This window comes from Tenrec ecaudatus, chromosome 10, assembly GCF_050624435.1.
Source record: "Tenrec ecaudatus isolate mTenEca1 chromosome 10, mTenEca1.hap1, whole genome shotgun sequence".
Classification (NCBI taxonomy): Eukaryota; Metazoa; Chordata; class Mammalia; order Afrosoricida; family Tenrecidae; genus Tenrec; species Tenrec ecaudatus.
The window spans coordinates 104,748,850-104,764,847 of record NC_134539.1 but is presented as its reverse complement, the minus strand read 5'-3'; the positions used below and the strand labels follow the sequence as shown (position 1 = coordinate 104,764,847).

The 15,998-nt window shown below is 44.2% G+C and overlaps 1 protein-coding gene across 2 annotated transcripts in view; it reads left to right on the top strand.

Annotated features, from left to right (window-relative positions):
* Nucleotides 1–14,941, top strand: part of CDRT4 (CMT1A duplicated region transcript 4) — a 28,959-nt gene extending 14,018 nt beyond the window's left edge. Inside the window, exons 2-3 of one of the 2 annotated variants that reach the window (XM_075561091.1) lie at nt 8,471–8,547; nt 10,394–14,941. In XM_075561091.1, the coding sequence (XP_075417206.1) occupies nt 8,490–8,547; nt 10,394–10,863 (528 nt within the window). In that variant the 5' untranslated portion in view covers nt 8,471–8,489 and the 3' untranslated portion in view covers nt 10,864–14,941. Of the gene's footprint in view, nt 1–8,134; nt 8,548–10,393 lie in introns of those variants that run through there. The other variant, XM_075561092.1, reaches the window with a different exon arrangement.
* The last annotated feature ends 1,057 nt before the right edge of the window (nt 14,942–15,998 follow it).

Below are 15,998 nucleotides of genomic sequence, written 5' to 3'. Positions count from 1 at the left end.
CTAGAACTGCCCCTGTCGGTTTCGGAGGCTGCAGCTTTTAACAGGAATAAAACACCATGCTTTTCTCCGGAGGAGCAGCTGGTGGTTTTGAACTGCTGACCTTATGGTCAGCAGCCCAACAAGTCACCACTCTGCATCCAGCGCTCTAGTTAATAACAATTGCTTATAGATTATAAGTGTTTCTTTGGCCTAGATTATAGAACAACGGTTCTCAATCCCTAGGTTATATCCAGTTCCAATTCAATCACAATGTTAGATGGTGGGAACCAGATAATAATAATTTTAAAAGTTGCTCAGTAATTCTGAGCAAATAACTGGAGAAGCTGGATTATATGAAGAAGAATGTGGCATCAGGATTGGAAGAAGGCTTATTAACAGCCTGCAATATTCAGAGGACACACCTTGCTTGCTGAAAGTGAAGAAGACTAAAAGCACTTGCTAATCAAGATCAAGGACGGCAGCCTTCAGTACGGATTACAGCTCAATGTAAAGAAGACCCGCATCCTCACGGGTGGACCAGTAGGCGACATCATGATAAATGAAGAAAAGGATGAAGTTGTCAAGGATTTTGCTTTGCTTGAATCACCATCAATGCTCATGGAAACGGCAGTCAAGCGGCCAAAAAGACACATTGCTTGGGGTAATTCTGCACAAGACTCCTTTAAAGAATTGAAAAGCAAGGATGTTACTTTGTGCCTGACCCGAGCCATGGTGTTTTCAGTTGCCTCTATGCCTGTGGAAATGAGAAGAGTGACGAAGCAGGGATGCATCTGAACAGTGGTGCTGGAGAAGAATATTGGCAGTACCATGGACTGCCTAAAGGACAAACGAGCCCGTCTTGGGAGAAGTATGGCCAGAGCGCTCCTGTAGAGGGAAGGGGGGAGAGACCTTCTCTTCCACACTTCACACATGTTGTGAGAAGAGACAGCCCTTGGAGAAGTACACGCTATGTGGGCAGGTAGAGAGGCAGAGACGAGGAGGATTGACACAGAGTCTGCAGCAGCGGGCTCGGGCAAAGGAACAATTGTGAGGGTGGTGTGGGACCAGGCAGTGCACTGTTCGGTTGTCTGTAGGGTCACTGAGAATCAGAACCAACTCAATGGCTCCTAACAACACCCAAAACAATATCAAGCATTGTTTATAGACACTGCTCTCCCTAAGTCACTGCTCTGAGCGACAAGAAAACAGTGAGTCAATAGTACCTAACAGCGACAATTATTCCAATTTGCAGTGACGTTTGGGCTCCATTAGCTTAGAAGCAATTTTATTTTTCAGAAAACATTTTATTGCAATTATGACTCTGAGCGTTGGCTAAGAATCTTGGATTGTTACTCATAATGCTGGTGAAAAATATTGAAATTAGCATGGACCGCCAAAAGAACAAACAAATCTGTCTTGGGAGAACACCCAGAATGTTTCTGAAAAGCAGGGATGGCGAGATTTTGTCTCACCCACTTTCGACATGTTAGCAAGAGAGGCCAGTCTCTGGAAAAGGGCATCATGCTTAAAAAAGTAGAAGGCGAACAAAAAGAGGAAGCCCTCCACAAGATGGATTGACACAGTGGCTGCAACGGTGGGCTGAGACAAAAGAACAATTGTAAAGCTGGCACGAATCTGGACCATGTTCTGTTCTGTTGCGCTTTGGATCACTGCGAATCAGCATTGGCTCAGTGGCACCTGACAGCAACATGAGTCTGTGATGGACGCAGACAAGGAATTCATCTTCATTCTTAGTAGTACAATAACGGAAGTCCTCAGAAGTTAGCAACATGTATGAGGTACAAAGTTATGTCAGGTTTAAGGCAAATGTCATTCCTTTGAATCTGTGTGGGGCTAACCCATTGTATCAAAATAGATTTTAGAAATGGTGAGATGAGAGGGGAGGTGGGGATTGTGGGAGTACTGGGCTTGAAATCCCAGGAAATTAAATATGGACCTCGGTGAACATTCATGAAAGCCACTTGAACGTCTGCCTCCTGCCAATGCTCTTTTTGTCTGTACACTGTTGGCTTGCATATCATTTATAGGGAGGCAAAACAGGACTTTGGTGTTGGAATTGAACAAAATTAGAAAAACCTACAGCTTTTCTTCAGACTTAATCACAACTACATGGCTCCTTGTGCTTTCCAATTGCTCACCATGAGTTTTGAGACAGCCTCAAATATTTCCTCTCTTGACTATGAACTTTTTCTAGATTTCCATAGCAGGTATGGGACAATCGACCATTCAGCAGGATTGGCCACCAGTATATAGAAAGAGGATTTGAGCAAGACGAGGTTGAGATAAATGATCCTCTTATAACTCAGCTTCTCTGAGACTGTGAAGTTTATTAACTATAAATTTAGAAGCAAGGATGAAATAATTTATTCACAACTCCCCAAGTCACTGTAGTGCAAAATGTTTTTTCATGGCATGGTTGATTAACCGTATTTTAGAAATGGAGTTGGAAATACTGAACATGTAGAAAAATGAATTCTTGGATAAAGGCATATGTCTTAGAACTAGAAAGGAAATGCGCTGGACACGTTTCTGACATCCAGATAGTTAATAGTTTTGTTGTAATTGCCATTGGGTTACCTTGGAGTCACGGTGCCCTATGGACAACTGAAGGAAACATTGCCCAGTTTCACATCATCTTCATAATCACTGGTATGCTCAAGTCCATTGTTATGGCCAACGTTTAGTTGAAATGCATTTCAACCTAGGTGGCTTCATCTCCCGCACATGCAGGACAATTTCCAGTTGCGATCTGGGTTTTTATTGTTAAATATTTTGGAAGTAGATCACCAGGTTTTTCTCCCTAGTCTGTCTTACTCTACAAGCTCCACTGAAACGATGTATGATCCTGCTGGTATTTGAAATATCATGGCACAGCTCCCCGCACTTCTCTGTCTGTCTGTCGTACTGGTGTGACTTATATGCTGCTGTGATTCTGGAAGCTAACATATAAGATGGAACGGAAAATGCCAGCAGGGTCACCTAAAGTGAACAATTTCCAACAGAGCTTCCAGACGAAGAACTGACTTTGAAGAAGGAATAGGCTGTCCACCTCAGAGGCATTAGCCATTGAAAACTGATGGATAGCAATGAAATAGTCAGATACTGAAAACCTTATGAACAGCAGCAGCAGGACCTTGTCAGACACAGTGCTAGACAATGAGTCTATCACTAACGTAGTCAGGCAGGGCACTAGACAAGGGGTCCCTGAGGAGGGAAGGCCCTACATGCCTGATGAAGAGCTACCTTCTCAGAATAGCGTCGACCATGATAAGGTGGATAGAACAAAGCCTGTGGAGCAAAGCCTTCATCGGGACCTCATTTGCTGATGAGGCACGACTCAAAATGAGAATAAGTAACTGCAAAAGTCTATTTATAATTAAACTTTGAAGGTGTGAAGTATAAATCTAGGAAAATTGGCAGTCATCAAAATAAAAGAGAATGCACAAAGATCAATATTCTAGGCATTAGTGAGCTAAAATGGACTGGGATTGACCACTTTAAATCAGAGAAACATTTGGTCTGCTACAGGAATGACACAATCAAGAGGAATAGCATTGTGTTCATCGTCAAAAAGGACATTGCAAGATCTAGCTTGAAGTACAGTGCTGTCTTTGATAGGATAATAGCTGTCTGCATATCAGGAAATCCAGTGAACACAACTGTTATTCAGATTTATGCATCAGCAACTAAAGCTTGAGCTACAGAACTTGAAGAAAATTTTAAATAGTTTTATTGGCATATAATTCACACATCATACAATTAAATTGCTTATTCATACCAAGTATTGTAGAATCACTACCGCAATCGATTTTAGAACATTTTCTACTCTCTTGTACTCATTGCTATTAGTTCCCTATTTCACCCCAATCTTTCCTGCTACCCCCCAAGAACCCATTAATCCAGTTACTGTCTCTATAGCTTTACATATCCTGGATTTCACATACAGAAAACATAGAACAAAACAAACAAAATCCTAACAACAATAACAAAGTAAACAGAGAAAAACTTCAGTCAAAAAGAAAGCAGAAAATATTAAAAACTAGAACAAATTTTAAATGGGCCAAAAGGGAGATCCAATGATAAGGTCTTAAATTTTAATCTAACTGCATCTGCAATAATTCACTTTCCAATGCATTCTGTATGACAAAGATAGTGACCTGCCTGGTCTAATTCACTGACGCTTAATCCACATGTACTGCCCATCCCCCCTTTGGTTTTTCAAATTAAAATAGCTTTTAAACAGGTCTAAATGGAGATCAAGTGTTAAGATACTACATTTTAATTTTTTTGGCTTTTGTGGAATTTTAAAAAATCCGTTTGTTGGGGGCTTGTACAATTCTTACCACAATCCACACATCCATCCATTGTGTCAAGCACATTTGTATACCTGTTGCCATCATCATTCTCAAAATGTTTTCTTTCTACTGAGCCTTTGGTATCAGATCCTCATTTCCCCCCCCCCTCGCTGCTCCCTCCTCCCTCATGAACCCTTGATAATTTATAAATGATTATTTTGTCATATACTGTCTGACGTCTCCCTTCACCCACTTTTCTGTTGTCCATTCCCCAGGGAGGAGGTTATATGTAGATCCTTGTAATTGGTTCCCCCTTTCTACCCCACCTTCCCTCTACCCTCCAGGTATTGCCACTCTCACCACTGGTTCTGAAGGGATCATCTGTCCTGGATTCCCTGTTTCCAGTTCCTGTCTGTACCAATGTACATCCTCTTGTCTTGCCAGATTTGTAAGGTAGAATTTGGATCATGATAGTGGGGAGAGGAAACATTTAAGAACTAGAGGAAAGTTGTATGCTTTATCTTTGATACCCCACACCCTGACTGGCTCGTCTCCTTCCCACGACCCTTCTATAAGGGGGTGTCCAGTTGCCTACAGATGGTCTTTGGGTCTCCACTCTGCACTCACCTTCATTTACAATGGTAAGATTTTTCGTTCTTTGATGCCTAATAACTGATCCCTTCGCTACCTCATGGTCACACAGGCTGGTGTGCTTCTTCCATGTGGGCTTTGTTGCTTCTGAGCTAGATGGCCGCTTGTTTATTTTCAAGCCTTTAAGACCCCAGACCCTATATCTTTTGATAGCCGGGCACCATCAGCTTTCTTCACCACATTTTCTTATGTACACATTTGTCTTCAAATGTGTCGGGAAGTTCGCATCGTGTTGGGAAGGCGCGCATCATGGAATGCCAATTTAATAGAACAATGTGTTCTTGCATTGAGTAAGTGCTTGAGTGGAGGTCCAATGTCCATCTGCTACCTTAATCTATTTACAAGACCAATCAGACCATCAGACCTTTATCTATTTATAGGTTTTTATTTCTTTTTAAAAATTTAAAATTTTTTCTTTTTAGTTAATTTATTCTTCTCTGGGTCATTGGTTTTCTTTTTTGTTGTCATCGTTGTGTCCTCTTTTGTCACTTTGTCTCGCTATGCCTTGTTTTTTTGTGCATATTCTTATCTATGCAGATCTATCTAGATAAGATGGACTGGATGAACAGTCTGGAGGAGAAAACAACTGGACCGATGGTTCCTGGGGGACCTGGGGGAAAGGAAGGTGGTGTTGACCAACCCAGGGGCAAGGGGCAACAAGTGATCCAAAATTAGTGGCAAGGAGGGTGTGAGAGGCCTGGTAGGTTTTGATCAAGGGTAATGTAACTGAGAGGAATTACTGGAACCCAAATGAAGGCTGAGCATGATAGTGGGACAAGAGGAAAGTAAAAGGAAATAGAGGAAAGAACTAAGAGACAAAGGTTATTTACAGAGGTCTAAATACAGGCATGTACATATGTAATATATATAGGATGGTGTGGAAATAGATCTATGTACATATATTTATAGTTTTAGTATTAAGGTACTACATTTTAACCTAACTACATCTGCCATAATCAACTTTACAATGCTCTCTGTCTGATATTATTATCATATTCATAGCTCTTGAGTATGCTCAGAGGGAATTCATTGGTGGATTAATCCACGTGTGGACCTTGAAAATGGATTTTGGGCTTCCACTGTTAATGATAGCCTTTTGCAAACCAGGTGTTCACAATTTAAGCTCTGATACTATTCCATCCTTGGGATTTGGATTTTATTATTTGCAATACTCGGATCAATGTCTTCAGTCTGAAATTGATCAGATGAGCAATCAAGATATATTGGTAATTATTGGTGATTGGAATGAAAACGTTGGAAACAAAGAGGAAAGGACAGCAGTTGGAAAATACCACCAGGTGATAAAAACAAAGCTGGAGAGTGCCTGATGGAGAAAGCTCAATTATCAGTAATTGAAATGAAACCTGGAACTGATTGTGGAACAGACCATCAATTGTTATATGCAAGTTCAGGTTGAAGCTAAAGAAAATGAAAAGTAGTCCACAAGAGCCAAAATATGACTTTGAGTGTATTTGTTTCAGTTACATCATTTCATGTCAGCTTGCTAAATAGAATGTAGGGGTAAAGTCAAGCCTGTCAATCAGGTCACAAAGTAACACCCACCAGGAGAAGTCTGGAAACAACTTCTTTTTCTCCTTGGGAGGAGGACACACACTCTCTGTCTGCTTCACATCCTTGTTGACAAGCCACATGGAGCTATGCTGATGACAGAGAGCCCTGGAGATGTGTCCTCTGCCATTGGATCCACAAGACTCTCCACCCACCAGCCTGTGATCTTCCTGCATTTGGCATTATTGCTTGTGTTGCGTGAATCTGAAGAGGAATTTATAGACTGATAGCAGAAATATGGGCTAATATCAGACTTAAGGACTTGATCGGGATTGGAAGGGGTTGTTTTCTTAAAATATAATTACTCTTTGATATAAGTTCTCTCTTACATTCATATGACTATGTCTGGATTTGTTTCTCTAATCTACCTGGACTAACACAGTATTCCACCTGAACTTTGAAAACATCTTCTCTTGATGGTGTCCTGTAGCAAACCATATGATTTCCTAATCCATTTCAGCTCATTAATGTCCAGGATATCTATCTTTATGCATTTCATTGTTGACAACTTCCAATGTTGCTAGGTTCGTACTTTGTACATTTCAAGTTCTTATTAGTGGTAGGTTTTTGGCAGCTGTTTCTTCTCACCTTGAGTTGTGCCACATGAGCAAAGGAAGCTCCTGAGGCTTTACTCCCTCAGGCTTTACTCCAGTCTTACAACCGTGGCCAACTCTACGATGAGAAAGCAGCTTCTCTGTGGTTACATTTCAGTTGCCTTCCAACCAGAGGGACCAATTCGCTGACACTGCCTCCAGTAAGGGTCTGCTTCCACTCATTAGGACTTGAGTGTATGACAATGTTTCCAGACGGTTCCATAAGGTTTTCGGTGACTACTTCTAAAGTAGGCAACTGATCCCTTCGTCGTAGTCTGTTCTTCGTCTGCTAAGACTTGTTCATTTTGGGGGATTCTGATGTATTTGAACTACCAGTGACAGAGCTTCTAGGATCATAGCAATACACAAGCCAGGCCAGCATGACAAAGTGGCAGACAAGTGGTGGTCAGCTGGCATATAGATGGGATAAATACAACCTCGATGCATACCCTTCCTGGTTTTAATTCATTCAGTTCCCTTTGTTTTATTAGAGTAACTTCCTGCTGGTCAATAAACAGCTAACAGATCTGGGGTTCCCATTCTTCACCAGGTTGTCTATAGTTGTTATGGTCCACACCATCAAATATCTTTGCATCATCAATGAAACACAGTCAAATATTTTTCAAATATCTCTACTTACAACCGAGCTCCATCTGACATCCACAGTGATATCTCTTGTTCCATGTCCTCTTCTGAAGCCTGCTTGAAACTGTCCAGATACTTTTTGTTTTTTTTTTTAACTGTCCAGATTCTGCTGAAACCATTTTTTGTTATCTTCGGCAGCATTTTACTTGCCTTGGGTATGAATGACATTGTTTGATAATGTCTGCATTCTCTTGGATCAGCTTTCTTTGGAGTGAGCACAAATATGGACCTCTGCCAGTTTATCGCCCACCCACATGACTAAGTAAGGCATTGAGCTCTTCCTTATCCAGCCTATGCCTGGAGGCCACACCTTCTTTCCTAAGCATCCTCATAGATCAGATTCCTGGCAGCTCCCTCCCCCGTACCATTCCAGACAGAGCAGTCAACCTGAAGGGTAGACACTGACCGTACTTGAATGAGTTAGGACTTAGCCTGTGGTAGAGAAGGTAGCATAATGTTGACGTTGGAACATAGTTTTTCCACCTGCCTCTAATGATCAAACTACCAGATGGCCACCAGGCTGGTCCCAGCACTCCCTCCCTCACAGCATGACCCAGGAAGATTGTCCTGACCTTCTATCCGGGCTTTCCCATGCTCTGTTCAGCTTCACAAAAGGTGCCATGGTTGTGACCTTTAAACTCAGGATCCCTTTGTGACTAAGTGCTTTCTTCTGAGGCCAGTTTGGGGTGGTCCTGATTAACAAGTGTATTTCCTTAGAGGCATTTGGACCGTTGACATGGAGGACTCTCTACAAAGGAAAGGGAGGAATAATAGAAGAAAGAAGACAGATGAAGGTAGGCGTGGACTGTTGACTGTGAAATCTGCTGGGGGTGGGGCTGGCCCAGGTTAGAGGGTTTGAAGTCCAGGGCAGAGGGGGGCGGGGGGTGAGAGGCAGGGCTCTCTGTGTGGTCTCTCGTTCCTCTGGTACAGATGCCACATTAATTACGACAATTCTTGCAGGAGGCTGAGCGGGGCTGCTGCTCATTTTATGCCGGTTTTAGATGTGCTGGTGGCAGCTTCATGTAAACACCCGATGATCTCTGTGGTCTGCACTGGCTTGAAGGAGAGCGGGGTGAACAGCCAAAGCTTTGCCGCACTGCCACACATCTCATCTTCCTTAGAAAGCGAATGCAGGACTCCTCCTGGGGGACGAAGCCCTGTCACAGCCTATGTTTTACTAAAGAGCGGCTCCCAGATTGTGCCGGCTCCTGAATGCCCAGCAATAACTCTCTCCTCTGAGTCTCGACTGTATTATTCTCATCCACAGGGGTTTTCATGGTCTTTAGGTTGGAGTTAGCAAGATGAAGCATTGAACTCCTTTCCCTCCCACGCGCCTATCGAAACGGTCAATGAAATAGAAAAACTGAGCATGTATGCACCCACTTTGAGAAGCAGGGACAGTGCCAGCTTCAGAAGAGAAATTCTGAGGCATTTCTTTTAGATTTAGTGATGCTGTCAATGAAAGGAGGGAGGGACTATTGGACCATGGTTTAGTATCAGCAGGAGCACAAGCTGCTTGTTAAGTCAATGAATACAATTCCTAGTAAAACTCCTGTGCTCCAATTACCCATCACTTCCGGCCGGCAGCGGTCCTGAAAGACTTGTGAGTTCGAATCCATCATTCACCAGTTGAGCTAGCCTGCCACCCTTGGTTTCATCTTCTGATAGAGGTGATGCTCACTTTACCCGGCTGATGAAGAGGAATGAAATAGGGTAGGCAAAGAGACATCCGTACTGTTAGCTAATTACTCCATGTCAGCTTTGTGCTAAAACCTTTACATAAATGATTTCTTTTCATCTTTAGGAATCCCGGGGGGAGGTATAAGCTTTAACATACTTGGCTGCTAACAGAGGCAACTCAGAGAAAGGCCTGGCATTCTACTTCTGAAAAATGAGCCATTGAAAACCATAGGAAGAGTGTTGTAGAATATGCCTAGCAAGTTTTCTATTTCTTTCTGGAAGCCTCCACCTGCCTAAAAATAACTAACTAAATAAATAGATAAATAAATAAATAAAGAAGCCCTATGAAGTACAGTATTGCTCTACGTAACACATGGAGTTAGCATGAATTCAAATCAGCTCGGCAGCACCTTATTTGATTTTTGTTTTTAATCCTCAGGGATTAAAGCTATTTTAATCACCAATTTATAGTTGAAGCAACTGCAGTTTAGAAGTACAGGTCAGAGACTTGTACAAGGTCAACGGGTAGTAAAGGGGTTAGAGTAGGAAGTTGAACACACCGTCTGACTTCAGAACCAATACTCTCACCCCCCACCCCCAACTACACCATTCGAAGCACTTGAAGTATATTTATTTAATCCTCGCAATAGCATTGGTGAGGCAGTGGAAGCTCAGAGGTCAAATAACTTGTCTGCGATCACATAGAGATTTGCAACCAAGACTGCTGGACCCCAAAGTCTTCTCATCATGAATGCTGCTCTCCACTTGCTATCCCCTCCAGAATGGCTTTCTGTCCCCCCATGTTGCACTGGGGTTTGTTTCTGCAGAGTATAAGGGGTGGAAGTTTGTCATGACGATGGGGAGGAATTCACAGAGCCGGAGCGTTCCGCTCCATTCCGGTTCTCTGAAAGGCTATTGCACTGAAGTGACTAAATCCTTTCTGTGCTTCTTGGTTGGCAGAACTCACCGAAAACATTGGTCTTCCCTTAAATCTGCTTGAAAAGCACGACCCTTGGCCAGCTTACGTCACGTATACCTCCTCCGTGGTGAAACAACTCATTGACAAGAGCAGAGTTCGCGAGCTGGAATGCATGGAAATCATTGAAGAACGGCGGCAGCAGCAGCAGCAGCAGCAGCAGGGGTCGAGGCTGCAGAAGCCTTCCAGCATCACTCAACTGAGACGACACAAGTCCTCAAGTGAGGATGTGATAAAGGACACCCTGTCAGAGACCTCCCTGTCAGTTTGGGGTGCTTTATCTGCAATGGCCACGGGGCCCACAGCTCTCCCAGAACCCACACGCTTCATGGCAGATTCCAGAGAATGTCCCACCATAAACTGTAATAAGATCATCTTCTCCCGAAAGTCCATGAAGAGGATGCTTCCACACAACTCACTACTGGCCAGTAAAGAAAACCATCCCGATGTTTAGCAAAGCAGTTCTGCAACCATCCCACAAGATTACATGGCAATTAAGCTCCATTTGCCACAAACCTCACTATTTCCTTGGCATTTGAATTCATCCCAATCATACAGAGGTTGGCATTGATCAACCAGATCGGAATGTATATCTTAAGTGGGTCATCTCCCCCCAGCATCTACATTGCAGTCTCACAGGGGCTGGGCTGAGCCAGGTACCAGTTACCTCCCAGAGATGCTTGGAACCTAACTGTGAATGAATTCTTCAGGGTCCAGGCAGGGGACAAAAACCCCATCAGCCATTTTATCAGCGAGAATATCACATAAAGACATAATAATCAGGTGACTGGAAAGGCCGAAAGGGAACACTAAGGAGGTAGCAACTACAAGGGGTGGGGGAAAGGGGATATATTGAACTTATTAAAACTTGGGCACTGGGAGAAGTCTTGGACTTCTGAGGCTGGGTGAGATGCTGCTCAGCTGGTGTCTGAGCTGGAAGGAGAGACCCTGTGGGGCTTCAACCTGATGCCCGAAGAAGGGATGCTGTCTGGTTGGTGTTAATGTCTCTGAGGACAAGTCATGAAATTGATTTTTTGAGTTTGCTAGAGGAACTGAAAATGGAATTCAAATGCTTCTGGGAGAAGCTGCCACTGCTGGGGTGAAGAATAGGCCTTTCTGGGGGCGGCTGACTGGAACAAGATGGGGAGTTAACAGGATGCAAACAGCGAACAAGGCAGCAGAATGTGCTCTTTAGCAGCCTTGTTGGCAGAGTTTATAAAGCAAGAATGAGGTTTGAAGACAGTTCTGAGAGTCTGAGTGGAATATATATATATATATATAATTAGGTTAATAATCAGCCCAGCAGTGATCCACGCCTCCACCTGGCACCTGAATAAGGTACTGAGATGTGTTTCAAGGTGGCAATAGGAGGAAAGATGCTCTCTGCTGAGAAATGGAGGCATTCCCCCCGTGGACTTTGCTCAGGGTCACTTTGCTCCTGCTCACCAAAGCCACTTTGAAAAAGTACAGGTGAAAACGCCTCCATTCCTCAGCATGGTTGCATTGGTGAGCAGATGGAGTCTTGGTGGTGTAGTGGTTACAAGTTGGGCTGTGGTTCTCAAGGTCTGAAGTTCAAAACCACAAGCCACTCTTTGGGAGAAAGATGGGGCTTTCTACTCCCCTTAATAGTTACAGTCTTGGACACTCACAAGGGCAGTTCTGCCCAGCCCTGTAGGGTCAGTGTCTACTGGATTGGCAGTGAGTTTGGTGAGCAGGGTTGGTGGGGAGCAGTTCCTGGCTGGACCCTCATGGTTACTTGTCGGACAGCAGCTCGAGGTGATCCCACTCTGAACTGGCTCTGATTGGCTCCAAGTAAAGTGATGAAAGGCACTCCTCAGGGGACAATCAGGCAGGCAGCATGTTTAGAAGCATGATGGAGCCAGTTATGTTTAGGGCTCATCAGTTGACCACGAGTCCCTTGTTAGCTTTCTCTTCTTTGACTCTGTTAGCACAGTGCCATTCACTATTTCCTGGTCTCCTAACCTCTCCTGAAGTGTGAGAGAACTGGATATAACACAGACTTTTCCTATGGCCTTGAAAGCCTGGGCTTCGATGTTGACATTTGAAAAGCTGTTAATACCCACCCCCTCTTCTTCACAGATGTAGAAGATGCTTTGTGCTAAAACATGTGCCATCAGAAACATTTGTTTTATAAATATGTCCTCCTGTACATCTAAGGGTTTTGGGTAAACCTTGGCAGACACAGATGCAGCTTTGTGAAAATCATCTCTGGGCGCTATGCATTTGGATCGAGACACACAAAGTAGGAGCTAGCTTTCCAACCTTTAGCCAGAATGAATTCTTGGCCAAAGTATTGGTGGACGACGGAGAGTCTGAATGGCCATATTCTGTGTCCATGGAGCATATCCAGACGTGGACCGAGGTGACACAGATTTCCTCCAACAGAAATATGTGTCTCCTTCTTCTGTCCTTTTATGACTGCCAATGGCCAGGATGTGTTTGGGAAGGTAGGGATAATAGATCAATGAGTATTGGCGTTTCCCAGGGCTCAGAGCTCTTTCTTCCTCTTTGAGGGTGGCAATATATGGTAATTTACCTAAGGTCACATGTTTTGTTTTTAATTGAACTTTTTGGTGCCTATTAGTTTTTTATAGGCATGCAATGGGCTGCTCACCATAGGTGGACAGTTCAAATACCCTGACCACTCCCTGGCAGAAAGATGAGGCTGTCTGCTCCCATGAAGGTTTGCAGCCTTGGAAACCTGATAGGGTTGCTCTGTGTTGCAATAGTCTCAATGGCAGTGGGCTTAAAAAAATGTATCCTCCAAACTAATGTTCTATAGATGGGATGGCTTAGATTAATTTTATTCTCAATAATAATTATTTGGACATAATTAACACCTTGTAATGTGATGAACATTGTTTTTTTTGAGATCACAGTCCATATTTAGCTCCTTCTTGGGCAATGTTAATAAAGAAAAAGTCTAATTCCTTTTCAAATGAGAGATTCTGTTTGAGGCCAAACTGGGATTCATAGGTCTTACCAAAATAGACAGTTGGTGAACTATGACTGTATTTACATGAGGACCATGGGGGTTTCTGGGGAATCATTTTCGCAGTGAAGAAGCGGTTGGGCAAGACCAGCTGGACCGAGTAAGGGATTCTTGGCTATTGAGGAGCTCGAAGGTGATCCTGAGTAACTTGCAGTATCTGTTGTTTAGATTTGTCTCCTAGTCAAGACAGAGGCTTGGATGCTGTTATGATGACATACAGGTTTCTCCAAAGCTTCTCGACCCAGACAAATTAGGAACAAAGACCCGGCAAGCTATCTCCAAAAGTTCAGTCCAACGAGAGCCCTATGGATCACCAAGTTCTGGTCCCGTTATGCATGGAATCCCGCAGTAGCAACCCCGCTTCCTTGAGCACGCTGAAGGTGGGACCTGGTGAGTCAAACACGTAAGGGGCACTTTCACGGAAGACCCTTGGGTACAAATGTCAAGGAGGGAGGCGGCATTTTCTTGACTTTATAACACACCAGCTCACAGGCTACCACGGCACCTAGGGCACCAGAAACAGCCAGGTCTGTGGACATTTGGTGGAACCAGCTTTTTTCAAGAGGACCTGAGCTGCATTGTTCTAGTCCTCTCAGAAGTGTATGTGGAACCCTTCTCATGCCAGCAGATGGGGCGTGGAATGATGGGCGGCTTATCCCATTGCATGTCATCTTCGTTATCTGCCCCAGCTTACTCGGAATATATTTAACTTCCACCTTGAAAAGGGAACTGGTTCTCCACAGCGCGTTTTATTTATCGGCTCAGCTTTTGGAATGTTCTGCCTGCCTGGAAAGCTGCTTCAGTTCACCTTCCTGCACAAGTAGGTTTATGAAACACTAGAATATGTATTTGACTGGCCCGCCTCTGTTGCTCTGTAACTAAGGCCTTGTTCTGACACACACTGAACAGCTGCTTTTAAACACATTCTTTGGCTGCTGCAGACAATATGGTATTTACCCATTTGAGAATTCCACGGTCGGTGTTTAAACAGTTGCTGTTTAACTTTGGCTACGTGATGGAGCAGGCTGGCCATTTTCACTTTGGCAGGCACGCTAAGGAGTCAGCCCTTCTGCAACCTCCCTGGCTGGGGCCTAAGACTGTGTTTTCACGGAGGTGGTTAGGTTGCTTGGCAGATAAGAGGCGGCAGGAGAGTCTCCACAAAGGTAACCGTGCAACCACGGGCAACAGTGCAGGTGTGGACAGACCAGGTGTTTGAGGGCAGCCTGGGAACCCTACAATTATATTGGTGGCTGGACTAGGACCTAACTTGGGAGGCCTAAATCATTTATGAAGTAACTGCTTTGGAATAGCCCAGCACAGCATGATCAGCTGATGTCAAGCCATGAAACTCTTATAACATTCCCAGTCTTGATGTCAACCAATGAACCATCCAGCCCACCCACCTACCCACTCATCCAGTTGTATTCCAGCTGATTTGGACTTATGCGTCAGAATAGCACTGCGCTCCATAGGGGTTTCAGTGGCTGATTTTTCAGAAGTGGACCATCAGGCCCTTCTTTTGAGGTATCTCTGGGTGGATTTGAACCTTCAGCGTTTTGGGTAGCAGTTGAGAGCTTATCCATTTGCACCGCTCAGGGATTCTTTCCCAGGGTAAGAAGAAAATGGAGCTGTGGTCCTGGAAAGGGGTTCTCAGAGATGCACAGGAAGTCCCAGCCAGGCATCAGCCAGTATCTGTGGAAACCCCACAGTAGGCATGAGGATCACAATCTGTGTATCAGCTGATATTTTACCCGTTCTCTGTGAGATACAGCTGAGTGAATACATTCATCTGTACGATGTGATGATTTCTTTCCTGGAAGTGTTCTGAATCTCTTCCCTTGTAGACCACTTGACCACTCCATTGAAGGCCCCTCCTTTAATCGGGACTAGATAAGAGTTGGCAGATTAAGAAACTGGGAAAGAGAGAGTAGGGGAGGTGAAGTAAACAGGGATTCCAGTGTTACTGTGGATCTAGTGTTGTTAGAGCCAGACTGAAGCACAGGCGTGGGTTTGTTTTTCAAAGAATCAGAAATTACCCTCACTTTCCCCCTTCACTACCTTTCCCCAAACCTGTCTCTTACCAGGAAAGCCACACCTCAGCCAGCTGGTTGCTGTGGAGTTGGCAGTGGCCCCATGGTGCCCCTTGTGCGATGGCATGAAGCGCTGCCCAGTCCTGGCAGTCTCTCCCATAGTTTGCAGATCCGAGTGCTATGATCTACAGGGTGTTCAAGGAAGGATTTTCAGGCACTCTTCCTAGGCTAGTTTAGTCCAGAGGCTCTGCTGAAATCTGCTCAGCATCCCGGCAATACCCTAACTTCCACCGACGCTGGTGGTGATGGTGGCACTCGAGGTCCATTGGTTTGGAATTAACCCCAGGTCTCTAGGGTGATGTGTGGTTAGGTGCCGTGGGATCTCAGAGTGAACAACAGAACCAAACACTGCCCGGTCCCCTGCCATTCTCACAATTGTTGTTATATGCCGCCCCATCATTCCCGTCACTGTGTCAGTCCATCTTGTCCTCTTTTTCCCTGGCCGTCTATCAAGTATGGAAGGTAAGAATTCTGTACTTGCCCTTG